This window comes from Dendrobium catenatum, unplaced genomic scaffold (genome assembly GCF_001605985.2).
Source record: "Dendrobium catenatum unplaced genomic scaffold, ASM160598v2 fragScaff_scaffold_853, whole genome shotgun sequence".
Classification (NCBI taxonomy): domain Eukaryota; kingdom Viridiplantae; phylum Streptophyta; class Magnoliopsida; order Asparagales; family Orchidaceae; genus Dendrobium; species Dendrobium catenatum.
Genome location: NW_021319315.1, coordinates 9,005,033 through 9,021,203, shown reverse-complemented (window position 1 = coordinate 9,021,203; position 16,171 = coordinate 9,005,033). Strand labels below are relative to the sequence as shown.

The following is a 16,171-nucleotide window of genomic DNA, read 5'->3' as shown; positions in this document are numbered from 1 at the left end:
CGAGGCTATTAACTTAGCCCCAAGAAAGGTGAATTAAACTTCACGGCCTCGGTGTGAAATAAAGATAGCAATCATTTAACCTTTAAAATACACCTAAATAAATCCTTAGCACATTAATACTTAAACTCTAACATAAAACCTTCCTTCAGCCTTAACAAAATCAAACTTTATATAACTTCAACTAACTACATAGTCTATGATCTACCCCAGCCACACGACCTTCCACACACACTTTAGATGGTTTGCTAGGCCGATGTTTACCTTTCTATTGTGTGTTGGATTTTTTAATATTTTATTACATGTTATGGATGAAACTGTCTGGCGTGTTTGCTTACTTTTACTGAACTCTATGGATAATTGATGTGTTTGGCTACTGGTTTTCTACAGGTAGTCACGCTCTTGCAGGACAATAAAAAATGGGCTAAATAAAAATCAATAATAAATATGCTTGCTATAGGTGCTTTAGATGCTTAGCCCCCAAATAAAAAGAGCGTGTCCAAGTGTGTTTACTTCTTTTCTATAAATATATAACTGCTTGGGAATGTCTTTTGATATTTAAATGTTTAGGATAATCTTGTAGGAGAGTCTAAAATTTTTATTTTCATACATATGCAATTCATTTGAGTATTGAGTTATGAAAGTTGAACTTTGAATTGAGATATATAGGTCTAAAGGTTAGATTCCAAAGATAAAAAGACACCCTTTTGGGGGATAGTTCTTTGCTATTTGGAAGTCCAAATTTGGACCACCTTTTCGTACCCAAATAGAAAGAGAAACCTTCTCCTAGAGGGAAGAGTTCTCTTTTCCATCTGGATAGCCTACTATGAAGAATCCAAGGAGCTCAAAGGAAATAAGACTAAAGAATTGAAGACAAAGAGTATCCCACTCAATGTCACTTGCATCTTTATGAGGACTAGAATCAGAGTTGCTATCAATGGTGCTCGACTACTTTATTTTTTATATTTCTGTGTGTGTTGTAATAAGCAAGACAATTTGCATATGAATATTTATTAATTAATTTGATTATATCTGATGTATTGATGTGATTGTATATATGGTTGCTTATTTTTCTTAGTTTTTTTAACGTTTGTGTGCCGCTCTTTGTTTTAGCCTGGACACGCGAGGCTCGTGACGGTGTGAAAACCTTTTTACTCGTAATCAAACTTTTAAAGTTTTAGGAGTTAGTCAATATAGAAAGATAACAAATCTAGGGAATTAGCTAGGAATTGCCCTCAGGGGCGCATGCATATTGATGCATTCTTCTTTCCTTATTTTATACACTTTCTCGCCCAATATAAGTCAAGAGGTCACTTAAGATAATCTCTAGACATCAGCCCCAACTCTCTAAAACTTTAATAAAAATATCCCTACCACTTTTTCATAAAATGACCAGACACATGTATTTAAAATCAACTGGGTGGCTAGCTGGCTCCCCAATCCATGTTGGGGTAAACCTAGGTTTTACATTGCATTAGTTAGGTTCGGGTTACCATTATGTGGTACCCAATTTATATTTAGGATATGGGATAGATCTTGGATCATAAGACCCTAACCTTCAGGAATACAATCTCAATTTTCTAATAAAATACACAATTTAAACTAAATCTTCTCTCAACCAAAATTTAAAGCGCAACACCAGTATTAGGTTGGGGCACTTCTAGATTGTTTTAGAATCTCAAAGTGTCTCCAACTATTCTTTCCTTAATTCTGAAAATAAGTGTTTAATCTTGATTTATTCCCTTTTGAAATTCTAAAATTCATCTTTTTTGTATAACTCTTAGAAAATCTGTTAACAAAATTTCGTCGCTATTCTAATTGAGAGTTTTCGTAGGGGACCTTGTATTCCTACAATGTAATTAACTACGAGGGCTTGCACTTGTAGAAGATTTAAAACACACATCAATTTTCAAAACTTAGTTAATACTTCTCTTGGAAAATCAAATTCATAACGATCATTATCTTCATAATCATATGATGGCTAACGGATGACATTCTCTTTCTTTAAAGAGATTTATTAATGTGTTAACATCAATTTGAATATGAAACTAACGATCATCTCTTCTTGATTATCGTGGTTTGATTTTAGATTGAACCCTATCTTGATCCTCCTAGGGTCATAGATGGATATAAGGAATAGCAACACCTAAAACAATTTTTAAGAAACTAATTTAGTTGCATATTCAATTGTAAAATATACATATATTGTTCTTCTGATAATGCAACTACATAAGTACAAATAAACCCTCTATTTATATTTTTTAAAAAGAAAGTTATTTTCTATTATTGTACAAATGTTATTTAAAAACTTTTATTTATTTACTATAAATATAAGTATTGGTTTCTGTAATAGGATTGGAGTAAGCCTCAAAAGCATATAAAGGCTCACTATGCAGTTTATGAAATTTTAAGAAGGGGGAAATGTCTAGTGGAGTATAACTTGATAAGGTCAGGAGTGTTGGGAACTACTTCAACTATAAGTTATTTTATTAGTCCAGTTTTTTGTTTTGATGTATAAAACAAATTAGTATTGGATTAATTTTTTAGAATTTTTTTTTGAATGAAATTTGGATGATTGTTTATATCTTTTTTTTTTTGGATTATTTAGTTGGCTTTGGTATATTATATATTTTGGATGAGATAAAATGTTTAGGTTTTAATTTTTTAATTAGATTCTAGGACATGATAGAGTTTTATCATTAAAACTTTTTTCTCCCAAGTGACTGTCTTTTCTAACCTATGCTTCTATTAAACCTTAACCACAGTGATCTCTTCAACTGCATCACATCGTAGGCTAAAATTTGCTTTTAAGTTTTTCTCTATAGGTTAAATTAGGTTGCACATCAACTTTATCTCCACAATCCATATCAATCACCCATTTTCTCAACACAAATTCATATAATACATCATATAGATTGGACATAATATTGATAATAATAACCTATAAGTAGATTTCTAAACTCTACTAACGAGCTCGAAAGGTCCAATAACCCTCAGATCTAACTTACCTTCCTAGCCAAATTAGCTTGCACCTTTAATATAGTTAAGCTTCATAAATATAAAATCACCTATCTGAAATTCAACTACCCAATGCTTCAGATCATAATATTTCTTCTCCATATTTTGAGCTACTTTTAATACGCCCCTGATCAATCTAATCTTCTTAGTAGCATCATCTACCAGTTTAAGGCTATCATTCTCTTCTCACACATCTTTATCTCTAACAATGGTGCCCTGCACTTCCTACCATATAAAGTTTTATATGGATTCATTCTAATATTTTCTTGAAAATTATTACTATATGTAAACTTAATCAAAGGAATGTGGTCCTCGTAGCTCCCTCCAAAATCAAGTACACATAATCACAATAAATCCTTAACTACCTAAATAGTCATCTTAGACTAAGCATCTATTTATGAGTGAAAAGATGTATTAAAAGTTTAACTTTGTATCTAAATCCTTACCAATACTTCTTCATAATCTAAAATTAAAACTACATTCATGATCATAAATGATAACCTTAGGTATTCTATGTTGCATGAGAATTTCTCGTACATTTAACTATGCTAACTCTCCTCTTAATCAATCTTCCACGCAGGAAAAAATGTACTGACTTCATCAGCCGATCAATCACAACCCAAACTACAGCATGAAGTTTGCTTGGAGCTTGAAAAACACATTGCAAAATCCATCATAATCTCTTCCCACTTCTACTCTAGAATGGACAAAGGCTGTGATAAGTTGTTAGGTCTTTGATGCTCATCTTTCACCATCTAACATGTCTCACATTTAAAAATAAATTCTTCCACATCATGCTTCAAACTAGGTTACCAAAATATCAACTTCAAATCATAATACATCTAGTGTGAATTGTACAGTTAAAATAATGAGCTTTGTGTAGAATCTCTCTCCTCAAACCACCACTGACAGGAACCCACAATTGACTCCCACAACTCAATACACCATTATCATTCACTTTCAATTTAGCTCTATTTTCATACTTAATTTGATCAACTAATCTAATGTACTCATCACCTAATATTTGAGCTTTCTTAATCCTCTCCAATAAAGAAGGCTGAACAATCATTTGAGAAAGAACTCCTGCATCCACATTAAATTGGCATACACATTCTAATTCAAACTTTTCTATTTCTCAAATCAAAGCTTTCTCAAAAGTGATCATACAAGCTACCCTTCCAATGGAATTCTTGCTTAAAGCATTAACCACCATATTAACCTTATCAAACTGAGAATAATACAAAGGTTCTAGTCCTTGATCAACGCCAATTGCCTTCTTTACCTCATATTCAACTCCATCGAAATTAAATTCTCAAATATTTCTAAAAGGATAAGTTCTTACAAAATTTACATATTTATCGAGTGATATCATGACCTAAATATAGGGTTAATCGATGCAGGTCATCATAAGCATTAATTGACCTAATAGTTTTGTTAATATGAACCTAATCAAAAGATTAAATCATGGTATTAATTTTATAAGAGAGAAAATTGAGACCTCTTCTTCCATTAGTTTCTTTTTTAAAGAGTAAATATTTACCGTATTCATGTGATCATCTTTCTTTTTTCATTTTTTTTGTTTAATTTTATTTTATAAAATTTTGGATTTAAGCAACAACATAGTATTTACACTTCTTATCTAATGACTTAATCGATAGAATAATGTTTTGTAAAACATGATAATTAACTTTCAAAATCATATAACAAACTATCTTGGGAAAGAAACTACAAAAGAAATATTTTATTTCCCAATTATATAATTGCATATACAAAATTTATTTTATCAATACATATTGGCATACTTCATCAAGAAGATATAATACACCTCTCAATGAGAATATTCAAATCCATGAAAACTATGAGGTCATATTGGTAAGTAACATTATCACTTTGATGTCAAATAAAAAATCTAAAAAATAATAATATTTTCATGATTATCTAAGATATTTGTTTTCTCTTCATTATAAGAAGTTCAATCAATGCTCAATTGCATGAAAAGACAAATTACAAATAGAAGTTGACTTTACAATGAAAGCCAACTTCACAAAATGACAACTTTTCAACATTAAGTAAGTTCACAATAAAAGATGACTTCCTAATAAAAGATGACTTCCTAATAAAAGATCATATTCCATAATAACTAACTAATTAAAAAATAGAAGAATGACAAAGTGAGAAATAAGCTAAATTTTTGGTATATAATGGCATGAAAAGATAAATACATTCTTATAAAATAATTGAAACATAGAAAGTAGTAAAACTTAATAAAGTGTTATTTCCTTGTAGATACAACTTTTTTTTTTTTTTGGAAGACAACATGACAACATGCATTTCTACCCCTCATCTTCATTATCACTAGCATTAAAGTAAAAATAAAATTCTAGATCAAAGGAAATCTTGCACATAATAAGTTTATTGAAAATTAACCAACATAGAATGAGCTGGCCCCATAAAAGAATTGACTTGAACATGAAGATTCAATAAATTTCTCATCAATAACACTTTAGTTTTTAAATCATTAATCTCTTAGTGCAAAGTTTGAAAATTTTGTTAGAGAAGCTCTTAAGAGCATAAAATTACTCCATAAATCTAACTTTCTAAACCTCAACACAAGTTTGGGTCAAAGCTACATTATCTTATAAAAATCTAATCTCTATTTGAAGATCTGCATTCTTTATGGTTGATGCTGTAATTATGGCTTCTTCTTTAAAAATGGGAGAAAAACTATTATCTTGGAGCATATCCTAAAATAAGCTCAAGCATATTCTTCTTGATCTTGTTCTTTTTCTCATTCAATTACAATTTTATTGGTTTGCATGCCAACTTTAGAAGGGAAATCACCATCACCAATTTCCTTCTCAAAGCCCCCAAGTTTTCTCCTTTAATAATATCTTATGATTTCTTAAAAGACCCTTTATAGAGGAAACATCTGCTTTAGGAGGACTCTTGAAACTTGGGGAATCTATAAAAATTTCACACATTAGTGACTTCTCATAAAGGATTTCAGCTCAACCATCATTCAAATAGTCGTTTAGTTTAGAAAATCTTAAAAACATTCGCATGAGAGATTGAACTGTCGAGGCATCTTTGGGAAAAATTTTCACTTTAGTGTTGACCGTTTGGGTGGTAGTTGACTCATAGTAAATTTAATAATAATATTACCAAATTCAATTAAAGGAACCTTAATATTCTCATCTTTGATAGCACTTGTTAGAGGAATTTTATCAGCAACTCCTTTCTCAACAATATGGATATTCATCGCTAAAGAATGTAGAAGATTCGAAGAACCCATAGGTTTAGCCGAAGTTTCTTGTAAAACATTTATTTACTCATCTTGTTAGGTTTAATCTTCATTTATTTTTAATATTTTGGAAGAGACAACTTTGGTTGTAATAACACCATTATATAGTCACACTTCTTGCGTGCTTTTTCTTTCTTATGCTTCAATAGTAAAATGTAAATGATCTTTGGATCAGAGATTTCATCAACCTTGAGGTTGTCTAATTTTTCATTTTGGCTAAAGATAAAGAATAGTATGTACAAAGCAATTAAAGAAAGAAGTGTGATGGAGATTTTAGGAAGATGTTTAAACATCATTTTAATGGAAGAGCCGTCAAGTTCTCTATAAGAAGAAAGCAATCAAATTTTATCTATCACATTTCTAATGAAACAAGTAATCCAATGTTAGCTCAACTTCCATCATAATTAAGGATTTTTATATAAGTACAAAGCAGAAAATTTGATGAGATAAAATGGACATCTCTTAATATATTTAAGGTGGTGATTTAAATGCATGCATCTTCTTCTTCATTAGTTGTACTTTCAACTTTTTTGTCTGTTATCTTCTCAAATTTTTACTTTTTATGACTCATCAATTGAAAATAATATTTCATATTCTCCATACATTAGAAGGCTGAATTTTATAAATTGTTTATTCTCTTATTCTCTTTTGACTTCTTCCAAAAGATAAGAGAATAAATAAAACTAATGTACACTACATATTGCTTAGACCAAGTTAATCAAATCACATTTTTGTTATTAACTGAGATCAAGCAAGCCACAAAGCCGTTGAACAAACTTACTAAGAATTTTAAAGTCACCTTAATAAATTCACCATAAATTTGCTATGAAAGAAGTTCAATTAGACAATGAATTAGACTATTGAAGTAGCTAAAGCATTGAAAACTATTGTCTAGCTCAAAATGAAGTCTAAAGACACTTCATTAAAAGTTCTATTTTCAAATATCACATCCTTTATTTTAATTTTATCAAAAGTTCTCTATGTACTCTATGAGATGCTAAATTTATTAATTTTACAACAATCACTTAGCAAACTTTACTATATAATTTTATTAATATTACTCTTATATAGTAATTTTTAAAGCATTAAATCTCAATCTAAATCTATAAATCAAGGATTAAAAGTTAAATTTGATATATTACATCATGTTTTAAAATTAAAATGTTAGTTCTATGTGGAATTTGATTATGCTAATCAATCGGATTGTACTATTGCCTCAAACCTCAATTTAGTCTATTAAGATCATTGGGGGTTGCAGAGGGTCCTCCCCCTGCCCACCTAAATTTTCTTCTATATAATGCCCTGGTTCCGTGAGCCTATCGTTGTGAATCCAAGTCCTCAACCCCATATCCCCCCCCCGGGTGTTTTGTACCTAAGCTCCTTAGTGCTGCATAGAGTGGTGGAAAATATAGAGATGCAGAGTGTTACGATGATACCATAGAATGTTGTAGTGCTATAGCACTCTAGACCCAGCATTGTGGCACTATCATGTAGGCTAAAATATGAGAGTGGGAGAGCCATAATGATGTATCTTCAAATTCTACTCTGAATGTTGTGTACATCAAGTATAGTGAAAGTTTTATGTTAGAGGGAGATCAAAATCAAGGAGAGGAGAGTCTACTTCAAGTAGAGTGAAAGCTTTGTGTTAGAATTATGAAGAGAAGGGTCAGTTGAAGAAGAATTATATTATTCTAGAGAAGGCTGGTGGTGGAGGTCAAGAAACAATTACTCTATAATTATCTACAAAAGAGTTTCAGTCAGATTCTTTGATTTTTTCTCTAGATAATACTAATCTTAGGTTATATATTTAGGTGCTTAATTTTATGCAAGTCCTAACAAGGAGGTGGTCAAGAATTACATATAAGATGATATGAACAAAGTGTATCTAGGAGAAAACATTATAGGATATTGAGAAATTGATATTAGAATGTCAGATTGGTCAACTTGGAGATTCAAGGATGTTAGGCATGTTCTTTTTTGAATAGGAGCTTTGTTTTTATGATTCAACTTACAAATACAGGCCATGTGATATCATTTAACAGAGATTCATGAAAGGTGAAAAGAAGGGCTACTGTTATAACTCATTTTAGTATTGAAGGCACCATGTATATTATCAACAAAAGACCATATTCAATTGGAATAGCTAATTTAGATGTTGATGGAGGTCTTTGGCATCAAAGACTTGGTCATATGAGTGAGAAATGTATGCATTCACTTCTCACTAGAGTAAAGCTTCTTGGTTTAAAATCTATAAATCAAGATTTTTATGAAGACTATGTATATGACATGCAATAAAGGGTTAGATTTTCAAAAATTAGCTCAAAAGTAAAGTTAAAGAAGGTGGAGTTAGTGTATATATACTGATGTATGGGGTCCTGTACTAATTTCTTCTAAGAAGGTTCTCTCTATTTCATCACTTTATTAATGATCATATCATAAAGGTATGTTTGTACTTTTTAAAATATAAGTCATATGAGTTTGATATTTTCAAGAAGTGGAAGGCCATGATTGAGAGTGAGATAAGTTTAAAGCTTAAGTATCTTAGATCAGATAATGATGGCGAGTATCAAGAAGTTTAAGGAGTATTGTGTTTTGAACATGATCATGCATGAGTTCACTATTCCAAGAAAACCATACTAAAATGGTGTTGCAGTACAGATGAATAAAACTATCACTGAGCATGATAAGAGCATGAGGTTTCATGCAGGTTTGTTCTGGATAAAGGCAGTGAATACTACTATTTATCTGATCAATTATGGTCATTTAGTTCCTCTGAATGAGGGGTTACCTGAGGAAGCCTTAAGTGGTAAGGAGGTAAGTTTATCTCACCTCAATGTTATTAGTTGTTCATTCTATATTCATATTGATGTATGATTTAGGAGTAAGCTTGATCAAAAATCAATTTAGTATACATTTATTGGATATGATTCAGATGAATTTGACTATAAATTTTTTAATTATCATAATAAAATGTTCATTAAGTGAAAGGATGTTAAATTAAATGAAAATGAAATATATAAGGATACAAATGAGACTCCTATAGATTCTTCTAAATGTATTGAGATTGAGGATGAAGATGATCAAGAAGACAAAGAAGATGAAGCACATAGGATTTCTTAGACACTTACTACTGAAGTTAGGTGATCCAATAAAATCTCAAAGATAGTACAAAGGTATTCTCCTTCCTTATGCTATCCATTATTGATAAATAGTGGTAAACACGAGTGATATGATGAGGCTATTCAAGTTGATGATTCGAAGAAGTATAAATAAGCCATGTATGATAAGATGCATTCACTTGAGTTAAAATCAAACTTGGGATATCCAATAATTACTATATGACAAGAAAGCACTACAAAATAAGTGGGTTTACATGCTGAAAGAAGAACCTGATGATAGTAAGTGATATAAAGATATGCATATAGTTAAAAGTTTTCAACATAAGGAAGAAGTGGACTATACTAAAACTTTATCTCCAGTGGTGAAGATGACTACAGTCAGAGTTGTATTGAGCATAGTAGCAGTAGAATATTTACGTCTAGAGCAGATGGATGAAAAGAATATTTCTTCATGATGACCCTAAAGAAGAGTTATATATGGTGCAACCTCAGGTATATGTGGCTATATGTAAAGAATATATGGTGTGTAAACTCAAAAAGAGCATGTATGGGCTGAAGCAAGCACCAAGACAATGGCATAGGATATTTGATAGGTTTATATCAAATAATGAGTACATAAAGTGCTAGACATATCATTATTATTTCTAATTTGATAATTGTTATATTATTCTACTTTTGTATGTGGGTAATATACTGATTGTAGGTCAGAAATAGAGAAAAGAAAGATGTATGAAGGAGCAGTTATCAAAGAAGGTTGAAATAAAAATTTTGAGTCCAACAAAGAAAATTTTCTTTATGAGCAGAAAATTTTCTTTATCAGCATGAATAGAAGTGCAGGCATGCTGAAGTTATCTTAAACTCAGTATATTGCAAAGGAACTGTAGAGATTGAACATGAATGAGGCAAAGTTAATTTGCACTCCCTTGGAAAGTGTTATTTAGCTATCTAAGGAATAATAACCCGAATATGAAGAAGAGCTAGAACAGATGGAGAGCACTTCATGCACTTCAACAGTTGGAAATTTAATGTATGATATGATTTGTATGATACTAGATATAACATATGCAGTGATGGTAGTTAGTAGATTTATGAGTAACTCAGGAAAACTTCATTCGAAGGCAGTTAATGATTCTTAGGTACTTGATTGGATCATTTGACAAAGCTCTTTGCTATGAAGGTGAAGGGAATGATCTACAAGGATATATAGATTTTGATCTTTTTGGAGATCTTGATGATAGTTATATCTTCACTTTGAAAAGATTATTATAAGTTGGGTTTCTAAGTTATAAAATATTATTACCCTCTTACTGCAAAAGCTGAGTATATTACAATCACTGGGGCTAGCTGAGAGATGAGATGGTTGCAAAGCTTCATGGTTAAACTTGGTAAATGACAAAGGAATAACGGGAAGTTGCATAGTGATAGCGTGAATGTTATTCATCTAGCCAAGAATGTTGCATTCCATGCTAGTGAAGCACACCCAACTTCACATTTCACCATCTCTCTTTTGTAAGATGATTAGTTATCTTTAGAGAAGATTCATACGACAAATAATCTTTCATATATGTTGGCGAAGATGGTGAATGCTGATAAATTGAAGTTATGTGTAACTTTAGTTGATCTTTATAAATGATGAGAGGAGGGGTGAGCCGCACTACTTGTACTATGATTGGTGATACAGTAGGAGAAGAATTGATTGCAATTAGTTTCCAAGTGGAAGATTATTAGTTCTGTGTGAAATATGATTGTGTTGATCAATTGGATTATATTGTTGCTTAAACATCAATTCAATCTGTTAAGCTCGCTAGGGGATGTCCTCCCCTTGCCCACATAAATTTTTTTTTGTACAACACCTCGGTACTGTGTAGCTAAGAGCCCTGACACTGTATACCCAAGTGCCCATTGGCTCTGTATTCACGAACGCCCTGGCACTATATATTTTGAAAAAAAAAAAGATAGAGAAGTGAAGTGCTATGGTGCTCTTGTGCAACATAAAATCAGAGAGTGGTAGCGTCGTGGTGCTCTAACTTGGCATTGTAATGCTGTGAGGCTAGTTGGACATATTTCTTTTTTGTTTTTCATTAAGGGTTGTGTCCCTTGGTGGTTTATATTATATTTATTTGTATGTTATAGTGTGAAAACGACGTAAAGGAGAAAAGAAGCAAAGAGATAGTGAGTGAGATGAGTGAGAAAAGAGATTTGTACTATTTCTCCCAATTTTCATAGAAGATTTTTAGGTGTGGTGGGGCTCCATCATTTTTTCCCCCGGTTTTAGGTTTTTCCATATTAAATATTGGTATTTTTCTTTTTTGCTGCATTTTCTATTTCTTATATTTTTTACTGTGTGATTTTACTTCCACCCCAAACCTGAATAACACCCTATATCTATCATTTTTTCCCTTTTAAAATCAATTCATTTTTATTAATAAAATTCTAATACCAATTACAAATAAATTTAAATTCAATATTCTATCTTTCCCCTTTCCTTAAGCTACCTAGCAGGGCTATCAATTAGTCCCAATCAAGTCATACAAGGAGGTTAATCCTAAATCTTTGGATGGCCCCTCCATCAGCACACATACATCCTTCCTCTTATAGAGAAGGGCATGAATATAAAAAAAAGAGGGGATTTGCGTACAAATCATAAAATTCTTATCAATTTATATATCTAATACTTAAAATTTAATATTTACTTATATATTATTTTAGTATCTAAATCATATCAAAGTATATGCATGAAATTATATGGTATATTTTCAATAAGTTGATATATGTGATTATTTTGATGTGATTTAGCAATTGATTGATATAAAAAAAATATTAAATATGTAAATATATAATTATTTTGTGGATGCGTCTACAAAATTTTAACCCCAAAAATTTTGACATTTATGAATCAGCTGCTCTCATAGTTTCTGGTATGATTTTAAAATAGGATCACATATTGAATGTAAGAATCCAAGGTTCAACTTTTTAAGATTCGGAGACCTTTCTCGTGCCTTCCCACCCATCGAAGATCACTTCATTTAGTTCGATCTTGTCTTTGGCTTGTTTACTCCATTGGTCCTTACTCCAAAGGTGCCCCACACCAGTTCACTCTACTGCTTCTTGCCGGCCAAAGCAAGACCATGAGATTAATAAGTGCTATCCGCGGAAAGAGATTGCTAATCGCCTCGTCGTCAGGAGCTCGGCATGACGGTGCACGCTGTTCTTTTCTTATATAGCAAGTTTGTTTTTCAATAAAATCGGGCTGTACTTGGTAGAAGTTCATTGTTTCAGTGACGCTGATCCCCTTTATTTCAAAGGTCTCCTTTTTATCATGCTTTAAACTGCTTGCTTGCGTAATCGGAACTTTGATTACTGTCAAGTATCGAGATATTGGTCATTGGCATTTTTAAATGCGTCATGCAAACTATCTGTTTGATGAAATGACTCTATTGTTAGTTTCGTATTGGTGTTTTTAGCATGAGGAGACTGACTTCTGGGTTTAAGCAGGATAATCACGATGTAGAAAATGTGGTTCGGAATGGGCCGACTCTCGTTGCTGATGCAGAAGAAGACCGTTGCCGTCAGGTTTCCGGCGGTCTGGTTAGGTAAAATTTTCAAAAAAAAAAAAACAAGTAGCTATAACGACTGTAACAAGGTTTATAGGAAAACTGTGACACACTAATGTTTATGCAGCAGAAAAAATAGGTGGATGGTCCCGGCATTTTGGAGAAAGATTGGTGCTTGAAGATTTTGAGGATTCTCCTAGAAAAGGTGTTCCTACAGTATCGCTGGCAAAAAGCTTAGCTTGCCTTACAGATGAGCCTCTGTCAACAGATAATCAGAATGCCAAGAGCCCATCGGAGCAGAAGAGATTGATTGAGGTGCGCATCAAGAAGATGGTGAAAGCGCGATATCTCAATGAGAAGTTTTATGATCTTATGGATGTGGTTATTGCTAATGCAGACACTCTTAGGGATTGCTATGATCTGGTGCGCTTGAACTCTCATGTTGAACTGACAACCCAGACCGACAACCTTTGCTTTTCTACCATGGCAAAACAGATTACGAATGGTGATTTTGATATCAAGGAAAATAGCGTGAAAATGTATGAAAAGAGTGATCAGAGACAATGCTTGGTTCTTCCTAACCTTAAGTTGAGAGTTATACAAGAGGCTGTCAGAGTAGTACTTGAGGTTGTCTACAGGCCATATTTCTCTAAAATATCCCATGGCTGCAGGAGTGGAAGAGGGCATCGTTCAGCTCTGAGATATGTTCAGAAAGAAATTCATAATTCTGATTGGTGGTTCACAATATCAATGAGAAAAGTTGCTGACATAAATGTTCTTTCTAAATTAATATCAGTGATGGAGGAAAAAATTCAGGATTTTAAGTTATTTAAATTCATTTATCAATTGTTTGATGCCCAAGTCCTTAACCTGGTCTTTGGGGTATTCCCAAAGGGTCATGGACTGCCTCAGGAAGGAGTTCTTTCCCCTATCCTAATGAACATTTATCTGGGTATGTTTGATAGTGAAGTGACTAGAATGTCCTTGAGATATGAAGGCCTAGGCCTTGGCTCCAATGAGGAGAAAGGTTTGGAACAGCCGAAACTACGCTGGTGGTTCCGTAGACAGATAAAAAAAAGTGGTGATTCCAGCAAAGAGAAATTAGAGGCTACTGAAGGAAATAAACTTAATGTATGCAGATACATGGATGAGATTCTTGTTTTGGTTTCAGGTTCTAGAGATGTTGCAATGAGTTTGAAGTCGGATATTCTAAACTTTCTAATGAGTTCACTTCATTTAGATGTGGAAAATCAGATGGATCCACTAGCTGTTGATGTTAACTCTCATGTTTTGCAGTTTCTTGGCACATCTATTCAGGTTAGAACAAGAGAAGCTGAGGCCTTACGAGCTGTGCACAAATTGAAGGATAAGGTGCAGATGTTTGTTTCTCAGAAACAGGAAGTTTGGGATTCTTTAACCGTAAGAATAGGTAAAAAATGGCTGGGATGGGGTTTGAGAAGAATAAAAGAATCTGAGATCAAGCAACTTGGGCTTAGCACTCCTATTTTGGATCATTTATCTCAGTTTCGAAAACCAGGAATGAAAACTGATCATTGGTTTAAGTCATTGATGAAGATATGGATGCAAGATGTGAATGCCAAGATCGAAGCTGATGAGGAAGCCATCCTGTCCAAGTACATTGTTGAACCAGTTCTGCCTCAAGATCTCAGGGAGTCTTTTTATAATTTCAGAAAGCACGCAATGGATTATGTTTCATCAGAATCGGCCACAACTCTTGAATTACTTAAAAGGTACTTAACCGAAACCAGATCTGAACAGCAAAGTAATAAAAAAGTAATTGCTTTAGAGGCGCCAACTAGTTGTATAAAGAGCAACCTGCTTAGCTATGGTATAGTTGGCCTTCAAGGTTATCCAAAGCACGTTTCTAGCTTAGTCTTGCAAGATGACGAGTTAATAATATGTTGGTTTTCAGGCCTGATTCAGAGATGGCTAAAATGGTACTCTGAATTTGAAAACTTTGGCTACATTAAGCTTTTGATAATCCAGTGTGTCAGGAAATCGTGTACTCGGACGTTGGGAGCAAAGTATCAAGTGCCTGAAGAACTAATTGAGAAAAACTACGACTCAGAATTGAGCTGCATTCCTATAACAGATGATTTGGAGACTGAAATGGCATCAGAACCATTTGGCATTTCTTATAGTTTTGATAATAAGGAGGCCCTCAGTTATGGAACTTGTAACAGTGGGTTATGCTTATTGTCATTGTCAAGGGTTAAAGTACCATCTAGGGTGTTCAACTGCTTCGTAATGGGATGCGCAGCTGCATCACCAAGCATGTATACGCTCCATGTGAAGGGCAGGCAAAGATTTCCTGGTTGGAAGACAGGATTCTCTTCATCAATTCATCCAAGCTTGAATCGAAGAAGGATTGGATTGTGTAACCGACATGTTAAAGCCTTGTATCTTGGACAGATTTCACTTCAGTCTGTAGAATTTGGGGTTTTGAGGAAGTTGTGAGTACTTGATTTGCTGCCAGAAATCATTGAAAGATGTTTAGAACCATGTTGGTTTTATATGCAGTGAGGGGGCTAGCGAATGGTCTAATTGACAATAGGAGGCTAGCTATTCCAAATTTGTTTGACTAATATTTCATCAGATTAGTTTTGAGAAAAGTGGTATTGGTCCAACTCAAATTCAACTCGATCGAGGATCTGTGAAGCTGAAACTTATGTGTGCCGACTAACTCGCTTAACAAGTGAATGAATTCAGCATTCCCCTAATGGAAAACTCTAGAGAATAAATAGAGGCCAACAATTCTTAGTAGAATAATTTAGTGGATCTATTATTTAGAATCTCACATACTTGATAAATGCCCCTTTGTGTAATATAATCCGCAACTATATTGACACCGCTATCAACCTTCATCATTATCAATAACATCATAGATAGTGTCTTATTGGATCAAGGTGATACTGTTTCTTGAAATGGTAAGAGTCTTCTCAGTGACTTCTAGGATTCATTAAATTCTTCTATTAAGCTAAATGGATGCGACACAAATATTGTTATAACCTCAAATTTAATTTTCCTAAATTCCTAAAAGATTGATTGGTGGAGCACTGTGGTGTTGAGATTGTGGGGGCTGCAGTGCTAAGCTCTCAAGTTTTTTTGGATTTGGGAAAGTTTAATGCTGCTGGGTCTTGAGTGCCATGATGTTTAGTCCG

At 33.0% G+C, this 16,171-nt stretch overlaps 1 protein-coding gene across 6 annotated transcripts; it reads left to right on the top strand.

Annotated features, from left to right (window-relative positions):
- Positions 1-12,326: 12,326 nt before the first annotated feature.
- On the top strand, positions 12,327-15,637 carry LOC110101366 (nuclear intron maturase 4, mitochondrial). 6 transcript variants are annotated; one of them, XM_028697016.1, is made up of 3 exons: positions 12,327-12,633; positions 12,931-13,028; positions 13,129-15,637. In XM_028697016.1, exons 2-3 carry the CDS (start codon positions 12,950-12,952, stop codon positions 15,465-15,467), a joined length of 2,418 nt encoding a protein of 805 aa, XP_028552849.1. In that variant the 5' UTR covers positions 12,327-12,633; positions 12,931-12,949; the 3' UTR covers positions 15,468-15,637. The 6 variants fall into 6 exon arrangements, with proteins under 6 accessions (XP_028552849.1, XP_028552847.1, XP_020684895.1 ...); XM_028697014.1 differs by having other exon boundaries at positions 13,120-15,637; XM_020829236.2 differs by having other exon boundaries at positions 13,117-15,637.
- Positions 15,638-16,171: the final 534 nt, after the last annotated feature.

Coding starts and splice junctions, on each gene's coding strand:
- LOC110101366 (XM_020829236.2), top strand. CDS start 12,950: ATGTGGTTCGGAATGGGCCGACTCTCGTTGCTGATGCAGAAGAAGACC. Junction 13,029..13,116: donor GTTTCCGGCGGTCTGGTTAG/GTAAAATTTTCA, acceptor ATGTTTATGCAG/CAGAAAAAATAGGTGGATGG.